Genomic DNA, 17,802 nt, shown 5'->3' with positions numbered 1-17,802 from the left:
TATTACAGGTGATAAATAGTCAATAAATAGATCATAATGGTTAGAAAATTCATTAAAAACATCAGCAATGATATAATTCATGGTATAGGATTTCATTTGTGTTTAAAAACATGTTAAAAGGGTACAGAACTTGCTAATTCATGGTGTTTTATGTTAATTCAGGTAAAATGGCTAAAATATGTGTTGAGACTCTTATTGTGAAAGGGCACGCTGCAGCGTGACTCCTGTGATTAGCCACACCCAATCGGGTTGTTCCTTCTTTTGATGCTCGAGAGGGAGAAATGCAGACAGTCCTTGCAGAGCTGCTGCTTAAATGAGTGAAAAAATTGTAAAAATAAGCCAAAAATCTACTTAAAGCCATTTTTGTACTCTGGAGAATGTATTTTTGTTTTTCCGACCTGTCCTTGCCTTGGTGACGTTGTGAACATAACCGAACGGGACTTGGTGAGTTCAGAAATTGTCTTTTATTTCATGCAAGAAATTTTTGTTGTATTATATTGCTCATTTCATGCAAATGGAGAGCCAAGGTAGCAGATTTATGTTGTTTTATGTTAAAAACGGTGGATTCGTGCTTAAACGACACACAGGCTGCAGTTCAAAGGCCTTTGACGGTGTTTCAGCGCGCCATATTGGCATCACCTCATTTACGGCTAAATAAGCTGGAAAAAACGGACTTTTACTGTTATTTAAGGGCTACCCGTGTGTTATTTTCGAATGTTTATGCACTTTATTTTGTTGTTATGGTAGGCCATTAAGGTTTGGATCGGGAAATGCTGAGCTAGAATCGGAGTTTGATCCGCTGAGCGAGAAACAAGATGGCGAGCCACCCACGGACCCATTGAACTGTACCGAGCAGGAAAAAGGAAAACGCCCCCTGCTGGACGTTGAGCTCTTTCGCTGATAAAACTGGTAGGATTAATCCATACACCTCTGCAAAAGAACAGCGGACTTTTCAAAGCACTGGATAATCATTCGGAGTAATTCCAGGACTAATAGTTAAAGGACACAAAGACAACTTTCTTTTGTTTATTTGTTTGTTTAAGGGATTTATTCAGCCTTTTGCTGAATTGTTTTCAGTTTTACATTTATTTATTTATTTTTGTAATTTATTTTGGTCAACCTTACATTTTAATGCTGTAATGGTGTTAATGGAAATGTAAATAATTTTGTTGGGTTAAAACAAAATAAGAACTGGTTGAGAATTTAAAGGTGAACCTAGACCAAGATTAAATTAAATCTTGGGCCTAAAGAACTGAACTTGATTTAAAATAACACAGTGTTAATGCAAATAGATCAAAGGATAAACTTGAACTTAGAACTTGAAATAAATAAAACAATAACCTAGGTTGAAAATAACATCCTTCTAAAGCCAAATAAAAGGTTTTGAGATAAATAGGATGAACTGACAGAACATACTGAACTAAAAGGGGGGAAAGAAAAACCTTGTTTTCTTAAATGTGTGATGTTGAATGTTTTATGTAATGTGTCTATAACTGTCTATTCTCTGTCTTCACAAAATAATAAGCCGGCAATTTAAACGTATTTACTGGTCTGTGGTCTTTATTACATGCTACGCTCATTACTGCTCTAGTAGTCGAACCTAACTGGTCCTAGTATACTGTAACGACTCCAGAAGTGTTACATATACACCTGAGACTGTCACCTGTCTGTCTGTCCTGCACTCTCTGTCTGTTTCTTTCTCTCTGACTGTAATAAAAGTATGAACATGTGTTTATAAGTTACACTTGTGTTTAATCCTGCACCTTATCACACATTTGATTTCCATGTGTGACAACTGCAAGTGTCCAGAGTGAGGACAGACTGAGGGACCCACTGCTGCACATCATCTGTGAGGCTTTGCACCCCTGATGATCCACCAGGACAAACTCAGCAGTGTGTGAGGAAGAGGAGGAGGAAGAGCCAGCAGCAGCTGACAGATGGAGAGAATAGACAGACTGTTCCCTGTTTGTGAAGGACTGCTAGGAAAGTTTAACATAACTGTCTGTCCTGAATCAGTCTTATTAGGTAATGTTCAAATAATGTTATCATCCCAGTGTTTTCAGTGTGGGAGAAAGTACTCAGGGCCTTCAAGTTACACACTATGAAAGGCAGCAACACGTTTAATATTCAGAAACCTAAAATATGTATCAGCAGCAGAATGGAGCTAAAAATAAATGTTTGTTTCATGGTCTGATTTTCTCATCCAATAAAGGAATATTTCATATATCAGTCTACTCTTCATTCTATCAGAAACAGTTATCACAGCTCCTACATTTTCTTTTTACACATATATGTAAGCATTGAGCCAAATTTAGTAATGCCAACATATTAAAAGAACAATATTTGTCTCTTATATATAATACATCTGTATATAAACTGTCAAAGATACTTGTCTTTGAGTGAAGATTTAAGGTGATAGGAAATATAAATAACTTCTACTTGAATCTTTGACACAGAGTTCAAGCTCATTATATTTACATTACCACAGTGAGATGACTTTAGTCTCATGAACAACATTAGCTAATTGTTATTTACTAGCTAATCTTAAATGACTGTTCAGTACAGAAATGAAGCCCAACAATCATGTTTTACAGTCCTGTGATCTCAGCCTCAGATACTCAACTAATCAAAGCGATGTCATGAAAAAAATGGCTGAGCAACAAAACATTTTTTCTTCTTCATTTCTGTCAAACAAAGCTGTATGAAACGTTTCTCGCTGTTAGTATCATGGTTGCTAGGCAACCTGAGCAGCGCGACGAAGGCTAGACCGTCCCATTTCACAAACCTCTCACTTCCGCACTTCTCGTACTCATAGTACGTAGTACGCGTAGTGCGCATACTTCAAGCGTGCACTCTCTTAATTGCGACACAGCATAAACTATAAGTACACAAAACAGGAACGTAGTTCAGAGTGGCGGACACACTCGGCCTCGTTGGTCCAGCTGTGAGTCCGTTACCGTGAACTATGGAGCGGCAGATTTGTGCTGAACTAAGCTGCACACAGCTGATGTTAGCCAGGAAACATTACACACTGACTTTAATGGAGAGACCGGAAATACAAACACACACAGTTTGTTGTGTGAAGAAATCAAACACGAGCTGAACAAACAGTAAAGTTCCTAAAGACAAACTGTTAAAGGAGGAAACAAAGCAAACTTACAGTTTCTTCACACACCAACAACAAGCTCCGCTCCACACCTGGACACTAAACACGGACACCCAGGTGAGCTGCTTCCTGGAAGGAGGCGGGACTCCACCTGAAACTCAGCACAGGTGGGAGGGGCTCAGCTCTGTGTGTGCTGATGTGTTAACTTTAAAAATATGCCGTCTGACTGCTCAGACTGAGTCAGAGTAAAGTTCACATGCTGACGTGTGGAGACATGAAACCTTGTTGTAGCTGCAGGTGTGAACACACTGATCACAGATCAGCTCTGCTGTATTTGTAACATGAACATTTCTGCTGCAAAGCTTCAAATGTTCAGCATGTTTCTCTGTTTCCAGTCTATAGATCCAGTCACACTTTCTACCTTCACCTGTGCAGTAAAGACTGAGAGCAGAGCTGCAACCAAGCGTCCAATCAGGGAGCAGCATCAACACCTGAGCTTCATTCAGACTCTGTTATTGACGATGTTGTTGGTACAAAGTTCATCTGCTGCTCACATGAATCCATGAAAGATTTATTTCACTGAATGTTTCTTCAAAGCTCATTTCAACCTGTTGAAGTCATGAATGAAAGTGCAGACTGAGAGTGGATCACATGATGTTTGAGGTGTGTCATGTGACATGTTCAGTATTGTCACACATGTCTAGATTGTCCCTGATATCATAACTGCTCAAACACTGATGATTATATTTGAAGAATTATTACTTTTGGCAGCAAAGTTTGAATGGAGCTCTGTCTGTGCTGATTTGTCGCCCTCTTGAGGTCAAAGCACAAACTGCATGATGTCACTGTAACCACCACAGTGACAGGAAGTGTTTTTAAATGACTGAAACACTGAAATGATGCTAACAGCTGTCGTTAGGCTCACTGACAGCAGTGTTGATGTGTTCATTTCAAACACTGGCTCAGGTCAGACTCCTTCATCCTTCTCCAGCGTGAGGCCGCCCTCAGACCCACTGAAGCTCTGACCTTTGACCTCCTGACCCTAACCATTTTAGTCTCATCTTTAAATGCAAATCCATCCAAAATGTAGCCGAGCAAAAGAAGCTGGAAGCTGTTCTATGAATGATGTTCATACCAGAGTTTCTGTTTCCAGCTCAGATGTGTTAAACGCTGCTGCTGTGCTACATTTGTCATTTCCTGCTTTCACTACCATCCATGTCAAAGCGCTGAAGTCATCTGATCACTTTAATGCAGTAAAACAGGAGCTGTAAGTCTAACATTTATTTACTGTCATCACAAACACACACAGCTGGATTAACATCCAGACAAAGGGCTGAAAAGCTGAGAATCAGCATTTGATTATTATTATTATATTTCCTGTTTATGTGGATGTACTTTTCTATCTGTCAGTGCTGAAGCAGGCGTCACTGATCACATGACTCTGAGGGATGTTTCCAGCACCTCACTGAATCTGAGCCATGAAGGTTTAAGGTATCTGTAAAGGCAAAGCAGGTCTGAGCCTGTGGTAGCAAGCTGTACCTAATAAAGTGGCAGCAAGGACTCAGTCAGTAATGATCAGAGCCAGCAGGGAGCAGCACAGAGAGGTGAGGTGCTGTCAGAGAAGCAGGCTGACATCAGACTGGTCATATTCCATCATCTATACCTGAAATAATCATCAAACACACGCAGAGCAGAAACATGTGGAAACATCTGGAGCTCAGTCTCAGTTTGATCCCTCAGAGGTTTACCTCAGTCCTGCTCCTCTGCTTCCTGTTTACAGCGCACACATCATGCTGTGTACTGAGAGTCATGTGGTCAAAGCGAGGCCCTGGTACTCTGACAGAAAGCTAGCACAGTTATCCTAATGTGTGACATCACTTCTAACCAGAGAGCATTCAGCTTTCACAGCAGCCAACATCCTGTCACACTGAGCATGTGCAAACACAGCAGCCAACATCCTGTTACACTGAGCATGTGCAAACACCGCTCTCAGCCAACATCCTGTCACACTGAGCATGTGCAAACTCATCAGCCAACATCCTGTCACACTGAGCATGTGCAAACACAGCAGCCAACATCCTGTTACACTGAGCATGTGCAAACACAGCAGCCCACATCCTGTCACACTGAGCATGTGCAAACACCGCTCTCAGCTTCCATCACTCACAAGCTCCACCCTCCACTTAAAAGCCCAGAACAAAACTTGTGACCAACACAGCACAGACAGAGGTGATGTTCACGCTCTGTTTCTGGGTGGGAAACTCACCTGTGGGTGTGGCTGTTCCTCCCCTACAATCTCTGATGCCACAGCTGCTAAATTAGACTGAACTGAAGCCAGACTCAAACAGAAAACATCCTCAAAGACTTAGAGAGAGCGCTGCTCCATCTCTGGACCCAAAATATATGTTCCACCACCACGCTGCAATGCATCTTGGGATAGGGTGGGCCCACCTGTGCTTCAAATCCAGGGAGAAGGTGGACATGTTTGTGGGAGGCTAGGATTCTGGATGCCCTTTGCGGCCACGCTGTGATGTCATGGACCTCCAGAGGAAGCAGAGGCTGAATTTAAACACACCTGCTGACTTCATGTGTTCTGCTCTGACAGCTGCCATGTGTCAGAGCGTGGATAATAAAGCCATCAAACTTCACTCAGCTCCAATAACACCATCAGTGTTTGATGTCCAGAGGATTCATCAGCTTTAACCATGATAGAAGCAGGAAGTTAAGATGAAGATGATAAACCACACTGAGCGACACACTGCGAGCAGGTTTGCAGAGATCTGAGCAAGAGCGAATGAAAAAACTGAGCGAGAGAGGGGCTGTTATTAAATGAATGAAGTCCTCACCTCCCAGCTTCAGTCAGACTGGTTCACCTGTCCCCACACCAGTCACACCACTGGCTGAGAACATGGATCAGCACTTGCACTTGAGCACATGGATAATGTGACTTGGAGCTCTTTTGGTTCAGAGACAGCAAGCAGTTAGGCAAAGAGAGAAGAACTCAGCCTGTGGGATTCACTGAAAGATGTCATATAAATCCTTAGCACCATCCACAAGCATTTGCATTATTTGCAAAGAACATGGAGAACATCGGTGTATGAACGCAGCAGTACTCGTCTATATTGGAAAACAACATTTACAGCTACATTTACCAGAGGATCACAGACCCGCGCAGTAAACACAAGAGAGATAAACATGTTTGTGAACACAGGTTTGTTCTTCCAGATTTATGACTTAATGCCAAACTATTCTGATCTCATTTTAAAATGAAACATGTCCATGTAATGACTGCATTAACCTGATGGGCCTGAGGTCAAGTTTAGGATATATTGTTCATTTCTCCAAAAGATATTTCCAATTGGTCGTACCTGATAAGTAGAAAAAGTAAAAATTATCTTTGAATGGTGTTTTTGTGTTTATTTATTTCTAAATGCTTGGACTGGACAAAATGAAAAGGTTTAGCAATGAGTACATGGCAGGCACAGCTCAGGTTTGAAAGTCTGAGACAGATTGTGCACAGAGGGTTAGTGGATATATTGGCAAGAGGAGGATGAAGGTGGAGCTACCATCATCACCATGTCGCCATATGAGGGCAGTGGGTCTCAGGAGGTTCATAAAAACAATTGTGGGATGACTCACTGTCTTACTTTTCTGGAGGTCATTTAATACTTTAGGTTCAACATTTTCCAACCTGATATCGTAACGACATCAGAAATGAGTCATTCTTTTATGCTGCTGTATCATCGATTGATATAAATTCATGTTTCTGTAGCTAATCCAAAAAAATCATTGTTGTCTTCATACATTGACAATAATTCTTTAGTCATAAAGCTTCAAACGAGCAGGTTCATATCTCAGTATTTCACCAACAACTGAGGACACTAGAGTGTCATTCCTCAGTGCAACACAATGCAGTTCCTACAGTTTAACAGCATTTGACACATTTCTCTATATAAAAATGTTTCAGGCTAAAAAGTCCGTAAATGTTGACACTAGATCATATGTTCTACTCTTATGTGCACTGGAGTGGGTTGGTGATCAGTCTGTGAGGTGCTATCTAATGATCTACCAACCAAGTTAATAATCCTGTCATAAGATTTGGTTCCATCAATGACAGAAATGGATGAACCAGTGTTGATGTTTGGTTTCAGACTGATGGCACAATGATTGTGACCATGGATGCCTACTTTGGTCTTGGAAGAAAAAGAAGAAGTATTATTGAGCGCTTTCATGGAAACATCATGTTTGTAAGAGACAAAGATGTAGAGGAATATCTGCTGTCTCATCCTGATAGCTCCAAACCAGCTGAGCTGAGGAAATGTTGAAGGAAATTTCATGTCACTGCTCCATCACTAGTGAGGAGTTCTCCTAAATAAGTCATAGTTTTAAATGGATTGGTTATGTAAGAGACAACATTTGAAGTATTTGTGATGGAAACAGATGTTTTTGAATGTGCAGATGTTGAGTGCCCCCCCCCCCCCCCCCACACACACACACACACACACATACACACACATACCCCTATTTTTTATTTTATTTTAAAGATAATTTCTGTCATGTTAAAGATATTATGGTTGATTCAGGACTACTATTTCCTTTTGTAATTAGGATTGTAGCAACTTTAAAGCTGAAAATTTACTTCAGTCACAAAACCAGCCAAAAACACAGGATGTAACTGGTGTAACTGGTGTAACTGGTGTATTTGGAGCCTCCTGTCGTCATGAAATTCCCTTTATGTTTTTGAACATGATTCATGGAGAATGCTGAGTTGTTAATCAATGCTTACGTCATTAACCTACAGTCAACAATGTCACCAAATGTTTCCCAAAAATATTATTTCTCTTATCGACTCGAAACCATTGAGATGATCTTTTTTTTAAACAGGCGAGCAGATCCAACGTATGTCATCAGTGAGCTGGTGAAAAGATACCAGGACAAGAACATCAAGCTGAATTTCATATACGACACCATGTGTGTGCCGTCCTCACATATACATGTGAGTATTTTCTTTTACTATATGACACAAGAACAACATTTCCTGTTTATAAAACACTGTTTGGTGTTTATCAGACAAATGGAGGAGGAACACCTCGAGGTATTTCCCTGGCTGTCCATGTTTATGGACATAAACTGCAGTGCCAGCTATGATTTATTGGTCAATGTACACAAACTGACACACATGTCATCCTAAGCACATGCACACACTATTCAGTCCATACTTTGATAAACTCTTGTACAGTAAACAGTAAATATGTGTTAATCAGAAATCTTTTAGAGCACACGACGGCTTCCTGGGTTTGGGCTGAACGATGGAGAAGGCATGGAGAGGTTCTGCTCCTTCCTCAGAAGATCTGCAGGAGTCACAAAGAGATGACTCCATCACATCGACTGGAAATTCTGACTGATGCATTATTGCATTATGGGAGGAGGAAGTCATCGGATCTAGGTACACATGTTTCTGTATTAGTAGTTAAAATGACTCATTTACATTCAAACTGAGAGAGCTGACAGTTCCTACTGATAGAAGTGCAGCTCCTTCAGAGATGGGACAAAGAGGAGAAGGTCACAAGTCTGCTGAGGAGGAGATTTCTGCCATCCTGAAAGAGTCCCCGAGAAACCCGACTTTAATGGAACGTATGCTTGTAGTCGCAAGTGAATCTTTTCTCTTCCATGTTTGTCCAAGTGACTATTTCAGAACAAGACATCCAACAGTGGATGGAAAGAGAGACAGAAGCTGACAAACATGCACTTTTGAAAACGAGACCCAAAGGTTTGTTGATTTTGCCTGATTTGTTTCTTATTGGGTACTCAGGAAGCTGACAGTGGCTACTTCCTGTCTTTAGATTCTGTTCCCAAATGGAAGAGGAAGTATGTCATGAAACTGGTCGGGCATTGCACAGCTACAAGCATTTCACCTCATGTCATACTGTGTATGGTTTTGTGTGTGTGATAAATACAATTTGAACTTGAATTTGAAACTGGTTCAATTCAACCAGCTCAGGTAGGATTGAATTAAACTATATATAGTGTTTTGTTGATATTCCAATCGTAAGAGTTCAAATGTTAGCAAACATAAAGGTTAACAGTTGTGCTTAGTTATGTCGACTATATGATGGGAAAACCTTGCTGTCAGTTTTACATGTGCGTTTTTAAATGTAGATCCCTGAATCACGAGTCACCCACTGCAGACCAAACACAGGAAGTTAACGTGTTAATGTTCCATTCATCTAATCTGGAAATGTTTGTTTTGGGGCGGTCTTGATCTTCCTATTGTGTTTAGGCCAGAGAGTGCTCTTCAAACTACTGACAGACACGCCCACATTACAAGCAGATGGTGTGAGTCTGATTTGATTTTCCAGTCAACGCTGAGAGACTGCGAGCAAGAAATGAAGCAAGGAAGAAGGATCGCTCTACTCAATCTCAAGCACTTTTTCATTGTGACAGAGGGAAACATTGTATTTTCTGCGTCACTTCCTCACAGAAAAGATATTTGTACCCATTCTGCAGGTAAACTGTTGATGGGACAATAAACAAATTTCACTTTGCAAAATGTTCTGCAGGGAGGTTGTGGTTGCTTCTTTCGACTACCATGACCTGGATGACTGAGAACCTACGCAGACACGTTCTCAGGGAAGGGCTCCACACTTATTGTACTGATTTAACTGAGCTTATTGTGATCAAGCAAAGTTTGCTTTAATGTGTCTCTATTGACAACACAAAGAATTTTTGTCACTATTCATAAAATGTAGAAATCTTCAAATATATCTGAAGTGCTTGGTGTAAATTCAATGATTCAAGCTCCAGTTGGTTGTCATCTTCACTGAAAAATAAATATGAATAAATGATTATAATATATAATAAATAATATCATGTGTTGTTGGTGTTTTCTGTAAATGCCTTTTTGAATGTAAATGCTTTGTTTGAGACAGACAGGGAGTCGCTATAAAGCTGTCCAATCAAATCCACGTCTGTAACAGAGACTGAAGAAGATTGTAACAGAGTCCAACAGTCTGCAGTGGCCACCACAGTCCACTGTCTTCACATCACAATTTCAACATGCTGTGATATCCAGTTCATCTGTAATAGATACTGGATCTAATCAGTCAGCAGATATTTGATCACCTTATTTATAACTATACTAGAAACAAACACAACTGTGTTGGTGATTCATGCAAACTTGCACATCAGCCTTTGAAGGTTTTGTAGTATTGAGAACAAAGAGGTTGTGTTAGGGCTGAAAAGCCCGACTTGTTCTCCTCTGCAGGTCATCAAATGCACCACAGAAGTTTGTATTTGCAGAAGCCTGTATATGTTTGATGGCTTTATTATTCTCTGTTCAAAGACAATAAATGTGGAAAATGTCTCATGTAGTATCAGCGTCATTTAAAAATAACTGCAAACATTTAGAGAACATGTGCTGCTGTTTGTCCTACATTTCCAACACTGAATGAACCCTGAAAACGTGATGGCAGGTGGCAGATTGGAGTTCACATGAAATATCGGCTGCATGAAGACTGGAAAATATAGATGATAAAAACATGCAGCCAAACATTTGTGGACATGGATAAACTATCTGATCCAAAAAGCAGGAAGTGACACAGCTAGAAAATGAAAGTGTGTAACAGCTGAAGTCAAATGTAATGCAGAGTTGAATCTGCACTTGGATCCATCTGTGAAAGGTCCACATGTAGGGATCACATGAGTCATGATGTTTGTCAGTCCAGCTTGAAAACTCCATCTACTGTGGGCTACATATACTGGGCTGGTAGCTCCATAGTGCTGGAAAGAAACTATTCAATGTGCATATTTTAAAATCAGAGGCTCTTCTAACACAGGAGCCATGTTGAGTTTAGATTCCAGCCGACCACCGGCAGTCTGAAATGGAATGAAGCCCATTGACAGCGAGCAGGTCTAAACAGGAATGGAACGCATCCATGGATAATACACCACTTTATTTGAAGACATCTGTAGCACTGCCTCAGTTCTGGATGTTTCCACAGACTCCTCTGGCCTCTGTGCACCTAAAGAAAAGGTCAAAGGTCAGCAGCACATGTAGTTGGGATAAGTTTTCATTTACAAACAACAGTCGCACTGTGACAAAGTGGAGGAGCAGTTGCAATGCTCTCCATTTGTCCCATATGTGTTTACCTTTTCTTGCACATTGTACACATTATTCTGTTTCTATGTATTTGCTATGATTTGCTATTTGTCAAGTAACATTGCTTCACTCACTATCCCGGGTTTGTTTGTGTAAGCGTTGTGTTGCCGGCAAATCAAACATTCTGCAAATTAAGACAAATACTAAGTTATGTTTCTTTATATTTTATTATGTTACAGATTAAGTTGTTCATACTTACTTTGTTTGTCTTTTCAGTCGTCCTAAGGGTCAGGTGTGGGGAAACGCCCGCCTGGGATTTCCTCATTTTAAAGTCCTGATGATGTCACACATGACATCAGCAGGTCAAACAAAGTGGAGGGGTTTCTTTTTCCATAGAGATGCTTCCTTTTGTTTGTGTTAAGGTTTAAAGGGATTTGTTGAATGTTTTTCCTTTCGTTAATACTGCCATTTAGTTGTGTAAATGTGCATGTTAGAAGTGTGTGGAGGTTTTGTGTTTTTTGGATAATCTGTGTAGCGTTTTAGATCCCTCAGTTGAGTGAGTGGTACTGGCTGGACAATTGGAGGGAAATTGGTGGCCCTATTTAAAGCCAGTCTCTATCAGATGCAGGAGAGGAGAGGTGAGCTGTGTCACCAGATCCATGTTATGTTGAGTTTTGTTAATAGAGTTTATTTGGGGAGGAAGTTTTGTTAAGTTACATTAAATTAACTTCACTGTAAATAAGTTGCTCACCTTGGAAATCTGAAATGTCTGCTTCCCTACCACCTTCCTTGACGTTCGAGTCTGACTACTTCACACGCACAAACTATACAATTATTTTCCTCCAATTTTCACTTGCAGAAATGGTCCTGTGTGATTTCTAGGCTGTGATATAAAAACTAGTTCCTAATGGCAGCGATTCACTCAGTAAACATGTGTTTCCTTCACCAACCTCACACACAGATCCAATAAGATCAGGAAGTGGGCAGTATAGTACAATATGTGTTATTTTGTGCTGTACTGCCCAAACTAAAGATCTGCTGAAGTGTTGGAAATGATTCAGATGTTTATTTTGGACGATACAGCAGAAGATCAGACATGAAAGTGGAGATAACACAGAAGACCTGCAGCAAAGGGTCAGAGGTCAGACTGGGCCCCTGGATTCAACAATGAGCCAATGATCATCAAGTAGTGACTAAAGCAGAGCCCTGACGTTCTGACATTCATCACACAGTTAAAACAAATGTCTGCTGATGACTTCATCTCATGAAACGACTGATAGATGTCAACTCATTGATCAGCTGAGCTGCTGCTGCTGATCTTCTTCATCGTGCACAGAAACATTCAGCTTGTTTCAATCAGTAAATAACTTTGAACTGTTCCCACTCAAAATGCTGTCAGAACAATGATCATTGTTACTCCCCTCGAGTCTTAATAAAGCTCAACTTGTTCTTTGTGTTTAAACTGACATTTATTTCGGACAGGAGGATTCTTCCACATCTTAACGTGTAATGATGTCCAACCACAGCCGATACAATGCCGTCAGAACTAAAAGGAAATACAAACTTAAATGAATATTCTTACTAAAGTCCTTAAGCGTTATATTCAACGAAACATTCCAAGAAAATGATCAATAAAGTACACATTACACCTCACACTGCGGCTATTGCACTTGAATACCACGCAACAGTCGCGCATTTACATACAACGATAATAAATAAAACATTTACCTCATTGGCCTCACTCAAAGGGAATAAACTTTCATTTTTACGTGGTGGGGAGGTCCAAAAAAAGGCACTCTTTATTTATCTTTCTGCACATGTGCAAACCTCATGGCTCGTCTCTTAATTAGCTTGCTGAGTGTGACAGCCAAAAAATGCCCTCTTAGCCACAACACAACTTTAGAAAAGGTTCCTATCTAATTGCACAATTAGCACAAATAACACATTTAAACATATAAATCTAATCAACAAACATGAATTACTATTTATTTCTTAATATTTCAACTCAGGGCGATTTTAGCCCATTTTTGGGGCACCCCCAAAATGAATCAAAGCACCCCCAAAGACTTCTTACTTTTTTGACAATATTTGCTGTTTGTGTGACACACTACTAAAAATATAAAAAGCATACAGTATTTGGTTGAGACGAAACATTTTAACAACAAAAGTATAGATACCCCCCCTCCCATAATGGTTTGTTCCAGCTCGCCTCTCCTCTACTCTGGCTCTAGCGCCCTTTCTGCCAGAGCGATGGTGGCTGAGACGCAGCGGAGCGGAGGTGTAAGTGCCTGGCTTAAAACAGGACATATTAGCTACATTTAACCTTCAGTTACTCTTTATATAGTTAGGTAGGAGTCAGACCATGTTTCTTTTTAGCTGAAAAACATTACACCAGGTAACCTGCAGTGTTGAAAATGTGTTTTCCGATGATGTTTGCTACCCTACTATCCGTCTTGCTCTGTAGTAAAATCAGCGAGATTTGACCGTCCTGTTGCTCCCATTGAAATGCATACAGCCTATTTAAAATCTAAAACTTAAAATTGTTCGTAGCCTGCTGTTGTTACCACTGTCCTGTTTGAAATGGATACTTACTAGCTAACTGACTGGATCAGAATCAGAATCAGAAAGGGTTTTATTGCCAAATGTTGAGCAGGTTTACAACATTAGGAAATTGCTGCGGTGCTTCAGTGCAAACATACTGTCATAAATTACGCTTAAATAGACATGAAAAAATAAAAATAAGAATAAGAATTAAAAGTGCTACGTAGAAAGATATATACATGAGTGCAGGTGGTGATCAGTGCAAACATGGAATGAAGCAGTGACACAGCGTAGGGTCATGTGTTAGTGGTGGGAACAGTCATACGGTTATTGTTCATGTGTCCAACAGCAGAGGGGAAGAAACTGTTCTTATGGCGAGAGGTTCTGGTGCGAATGGACCGGAGCCTCCTGCCTGAGGGGAGCAGGTCAAACAGACCGTGTCCAGGGTGAGAAGGGTCAGCTGAGATCCGAGCTGCACGCCCCAGTGTCCTGGAGGTGTACAGGTCCTGCAGAGATGGGAGTCTACAGCCAATCACCTTCTCAGCAGAGCGCACAACACGCTGCAGTCTCTGTTTGTCCCTGATAGTGGCTCCAGCGTACCACACGGTGATGGAGGAGGTGAGGATGGACTCGATGATTGCAGTGTAGAATTGCATCATCGTCCGTGTTGGCAGGTTGAATTTCTTCTGCTGCCTCAGGAAGTACATCCTCTGCTGGGCTTTCTTGATGGCGGAGGTGATGGTGGGCTCCCACTTCAGGTCCTGGGTGATGGTGGTACCCAGGAAGCGGAATGAGTCCACAGAGGTGATGGGGGTGTCAGTCAGGATGATGGGGGGGAGTGGAGCTGTGTGCTTCCTGAAGTCCACAATAATCTCCACTGTCTTCTGGCCATTCATCACCAGGTTGTTGTGGCTGCACCAAGACACCAGGCGTTCAACCTCCCTCCTGTAGGCAGACTCATCCCCGTCCAAGATGAGTCCAATAACGGTGGTGTCATCTGCAAACTTGATTAGCTTGACAGACTGGTGGGTGGAGGTGCAGCAGTTGGTGTACAGGGAGAAGAGCAGAGGAGAAAGAACACAGCCCTGAGGGGAGCCGGTGCTGATGGTCCGGGAGTCCGAGACATTCTTTCCCAGCCTCACATGCTGCTTCCTGTCCGACAGGAAGTCAGTGATCCACCGGCAGATGGGATCAGGCACATTCATCTGGGAAAGCTTGCCTCGGAGATGGTCTGGAAGGATGGTGTTGAAGGCAGAGCTGAAGTCCACAAACAGGATCCTGGCGTAGGTTCCTGGGGAGTCCAGATGCTGCAGGATGAAGTGTAGGGCCATGTTGATGGCGTCATCTACAGACCTGTTGGCTCTGTATGCAAACTGCAGGGGGTCCAGGAGGGGGGCCGTGAGGGTCTTGTGATAGGAGAGAACCAGGCGCTCAAATGACTTCATGACCACAGATGTCAGAGGTCTGTAGTCATTTAGTCCAGTGATCCTAGGTTTCTTGGGGACAGGGATTATGGTAGAGGACTTGAAGCAGGCAGGCACATGACATGCCTGCAGTGAGGAGTTAAAAATGCCAGAAAACACTGGGGCCAGCTCGTTTGCACAGTGTCTGAGGGTGGCAGGAGACACACCGTCTGGGCCGGGAGCTTTTCGAGCATTCAGACTCTAAGACTCATAAGACACAGGAGGAGGCAAAGTCTCTGTTCATGCTTCTCATCAGGGCCAGCTCATCTATCTTATTCCTGAGTGAGCGTACATTGGAAAGGAAGATCCCAGGAAGAGCAGTTCGCAGTCCGCGTCTCCTCAGACGCACGAGTGCGCCGGCTCGCTTTCCTCTCTTTCGGTGTCTCACTTTCCTGATCAGAGTCTGCAGTAAATCTGCCACAGATGCGACAAATATTGGAAGTAAATCCACAGGTGTTGTAGTCCTGTAGTTAAGAAGCTCTTCTCTGGTGTAAGAATATCCAGAGGAGTGCCCAGACACAGAAGTTATGCACAAAAACAAAACAGAAGTAACGCACTGAAGCACCAGGGCATCCATACGCGGCGCCATCTTGGATTTGGATGCCCATTAACCTTATAACTCCTGGTGTGTGTGTGTGTGTGCTTGTGTAGAGAGAGACAGCCAGGTTCATAATGGATATAAGGAAGTTTTTTCCAAAAAAAGGAGCCACATTCAGGTAAAAGTGTAAAATCAAACGATCCGTCAATCAAGAATAATGTTGGATCAGTGTTTCAGTATTTATATCTTTTATGTGGTTGGGTTATTTGCCTTTTGGTTGAAAGTACACTGAGAGAGGACTTTTTGTTAGTGATCTTAATAGGGCTTTGGAGTTGACGTCAAGCTGCAATGCATTGTGGGAGCGCAGCGCCATTTTCGGGGTCTACGAATCAAAACAAACACACTGTGTTGGAACGACGACTACAAGAAAGATGCTTAAGAGCCTCTCAAAAGAGAATGAACTGTATAGAGACCGATTGCGTCCAGAGGCGAAGCAGCGGTACTTGCAGAAAATAGCGTGCATTGGAAATGTGGACCCGTATGAAATATGGCCGTGGAGTAGAAACCCTGAAGACCAAGCGCTACTGACGTAGCCTGACATATTTTCGTACCTTGTCTGTGGAGTCAGCGTGTACAAGTCGTCATTCAAACAAAGGTAAGTCAGCTCGAGTACTGCGTGTGAAATGCGTTTGATTTCCCTGCAAACATTCACATTAGTGCAGCATAAATTCATTCATGAGGGGAAATTACAGTGAGAACGTGTGGAGGCTGTTAGAGGGATAACATAGTGAGTTCAGTGCATTGATGTGACACTGTCCTGAAGGATTTAGTTATTCTTTATGGTTAAAGAAATTGCACTAATTAATTCACATTTATTATAAATAATTCTAATTATACATCTTGCTTCCATATTTGTATCCTGTGTCACTAAAAATACATTTTAGTTTAGTTTTATACATTGATTAATGACCTGCAGAATCTCCTTATCATATTAAGTGATTCATAATTGTCACTTTATGCTTTCTCCATCTCTAAAGTGATGACATCCTTGCATTACATGCTTTAGGTTCATTTTCTGCAGGCAGGTTTCTGACAGAGAACAGGCAGATTTAGACTATAACATGCAGCGTTCTATAGATGGACACATAAAGAAATGAAAAATTACATGTATGTGCTAACTTTCTTGACACTTTGTTACATTTATGATAAAGTAGATAAAACACATTTGTGTCGGCCTTGGCTCATAGTTCTTGTCTTTAAATGAACTTTGTCTGTGTGTGTTTCAGGTGCTGCTCTCTAAGACTGAATGAACCAGCATTGCAGCCATGGGTCACTGAGAGCATCACAGGGAAGGTTGAAGCCGCCCACTGCAGCTGTAAGGCCGGAGTCGCAGAGACCTGCAGCCATGTCGCTGCTCTTCTGTTTAATGTAGAAGCAACAGTGTGGATCTGTGGCACAAGGACTGTTACAGATGAACCTGCACACTGGGTTTTGCTGGGTAATATGACCAAGATACAGCCAGAGGTTGGCCATAAGATAGACTTCTCCTCTTCAGCTGCCCAAAAAAAGGCTCTTGATCAAAACATAAACAGACCATCTGTAGTGACAGGTAAAAGGAGCCGTCCTCAAAACAGAAAAATCCCACCTGCTACTGTGGAGGAGTTGTCACTGCTATTGGATACTTTGCTGGAACACAGTAAAGCTGTGGGTTGTGGGAATGACCCATAATGTTTTATCTAGGGATCTAGATTTATGCCTGTAGTGCACTGCCGTGTAAATAATTTGCATTTACTGAATATGTACTGACTGAGTCCCACTGTTCAAAAGTTGAATAAAGAAACAAACTAATTTTTCTTTTTCTTTTAATTAAAATCACTTTATAGAGCATCACATCAGTTACAGTGATGATGTCATTTATAGTTTACAAATGACAAAATGTTTACACAAAATCATGAGTGTTTACATGATATCACCCACTACTAACATTACTTTATTTATCTTTTGAAAAAATACAGCAATTTTAACAGCACAAGACTTAAGAATATTTAACAGGAGC

At 41.5% G+C, this 17,802-nt stretch overlaps 3 protein-coding genes across 3 annotated transcripts in view; all 3 read right to left on the bottom strand.

Moving 5' to 3' along the window:
- Positions 1-14,641, bottom strand: part of LOC309697302 (uncharacterized protein) — a gene marked incomplete at its 5' end in the record, with an annotated part of 34,149 nt that extends 19,508 nt beyond the window's left edge. The window contains one exon of the mRNA XM_082519114.1: positions 13,805-14,641. Within this exon, the coding sequence (XP_082375240.1) occupies positions 14,042-14,641 (600 nt within the window). The 3' untranslated portion in view covers positions 13,805-14,041. The remainder of the gene's footprint in view (positions 1-13,804) is intronic.
- The window catches only part of LOC309702569 (uncharacterized protein), a 1,256,944-nt gene that overhangs the window by 950,089 nt on the left and 289,053 nt on the right, over positions 1-17,802 (bottom strand).
- Positions 1-17,802, bottom strand: part of LOC309702576 (NLR family CARD domain-containing protein 3-like) — a 120,744-nt gene that overhangs the window by 75,292 nt on the left and 27,650 nt on the right. The gene's annotated exons all lie outside the window — the stretch shown is intronic.

This window comes from Aulonocara stuartgranti, assembly GCF_965226115.1.
Source record: "Aulonocara stuartgranti genome assembly, chromosome: 3".
Classification (NCBI taxonomy): domain Eukaryota; kingdom Metazoa; phylum Chordata; class Actinopteri; order Cichliformes; family Cichlidae; genus Aulonocara; species Aulonocara stuartgranti.
Note: the sequence above shows the minus strand (reverse complement) of the source record. Positions and strands in the feature narration are given on the sequence as shown.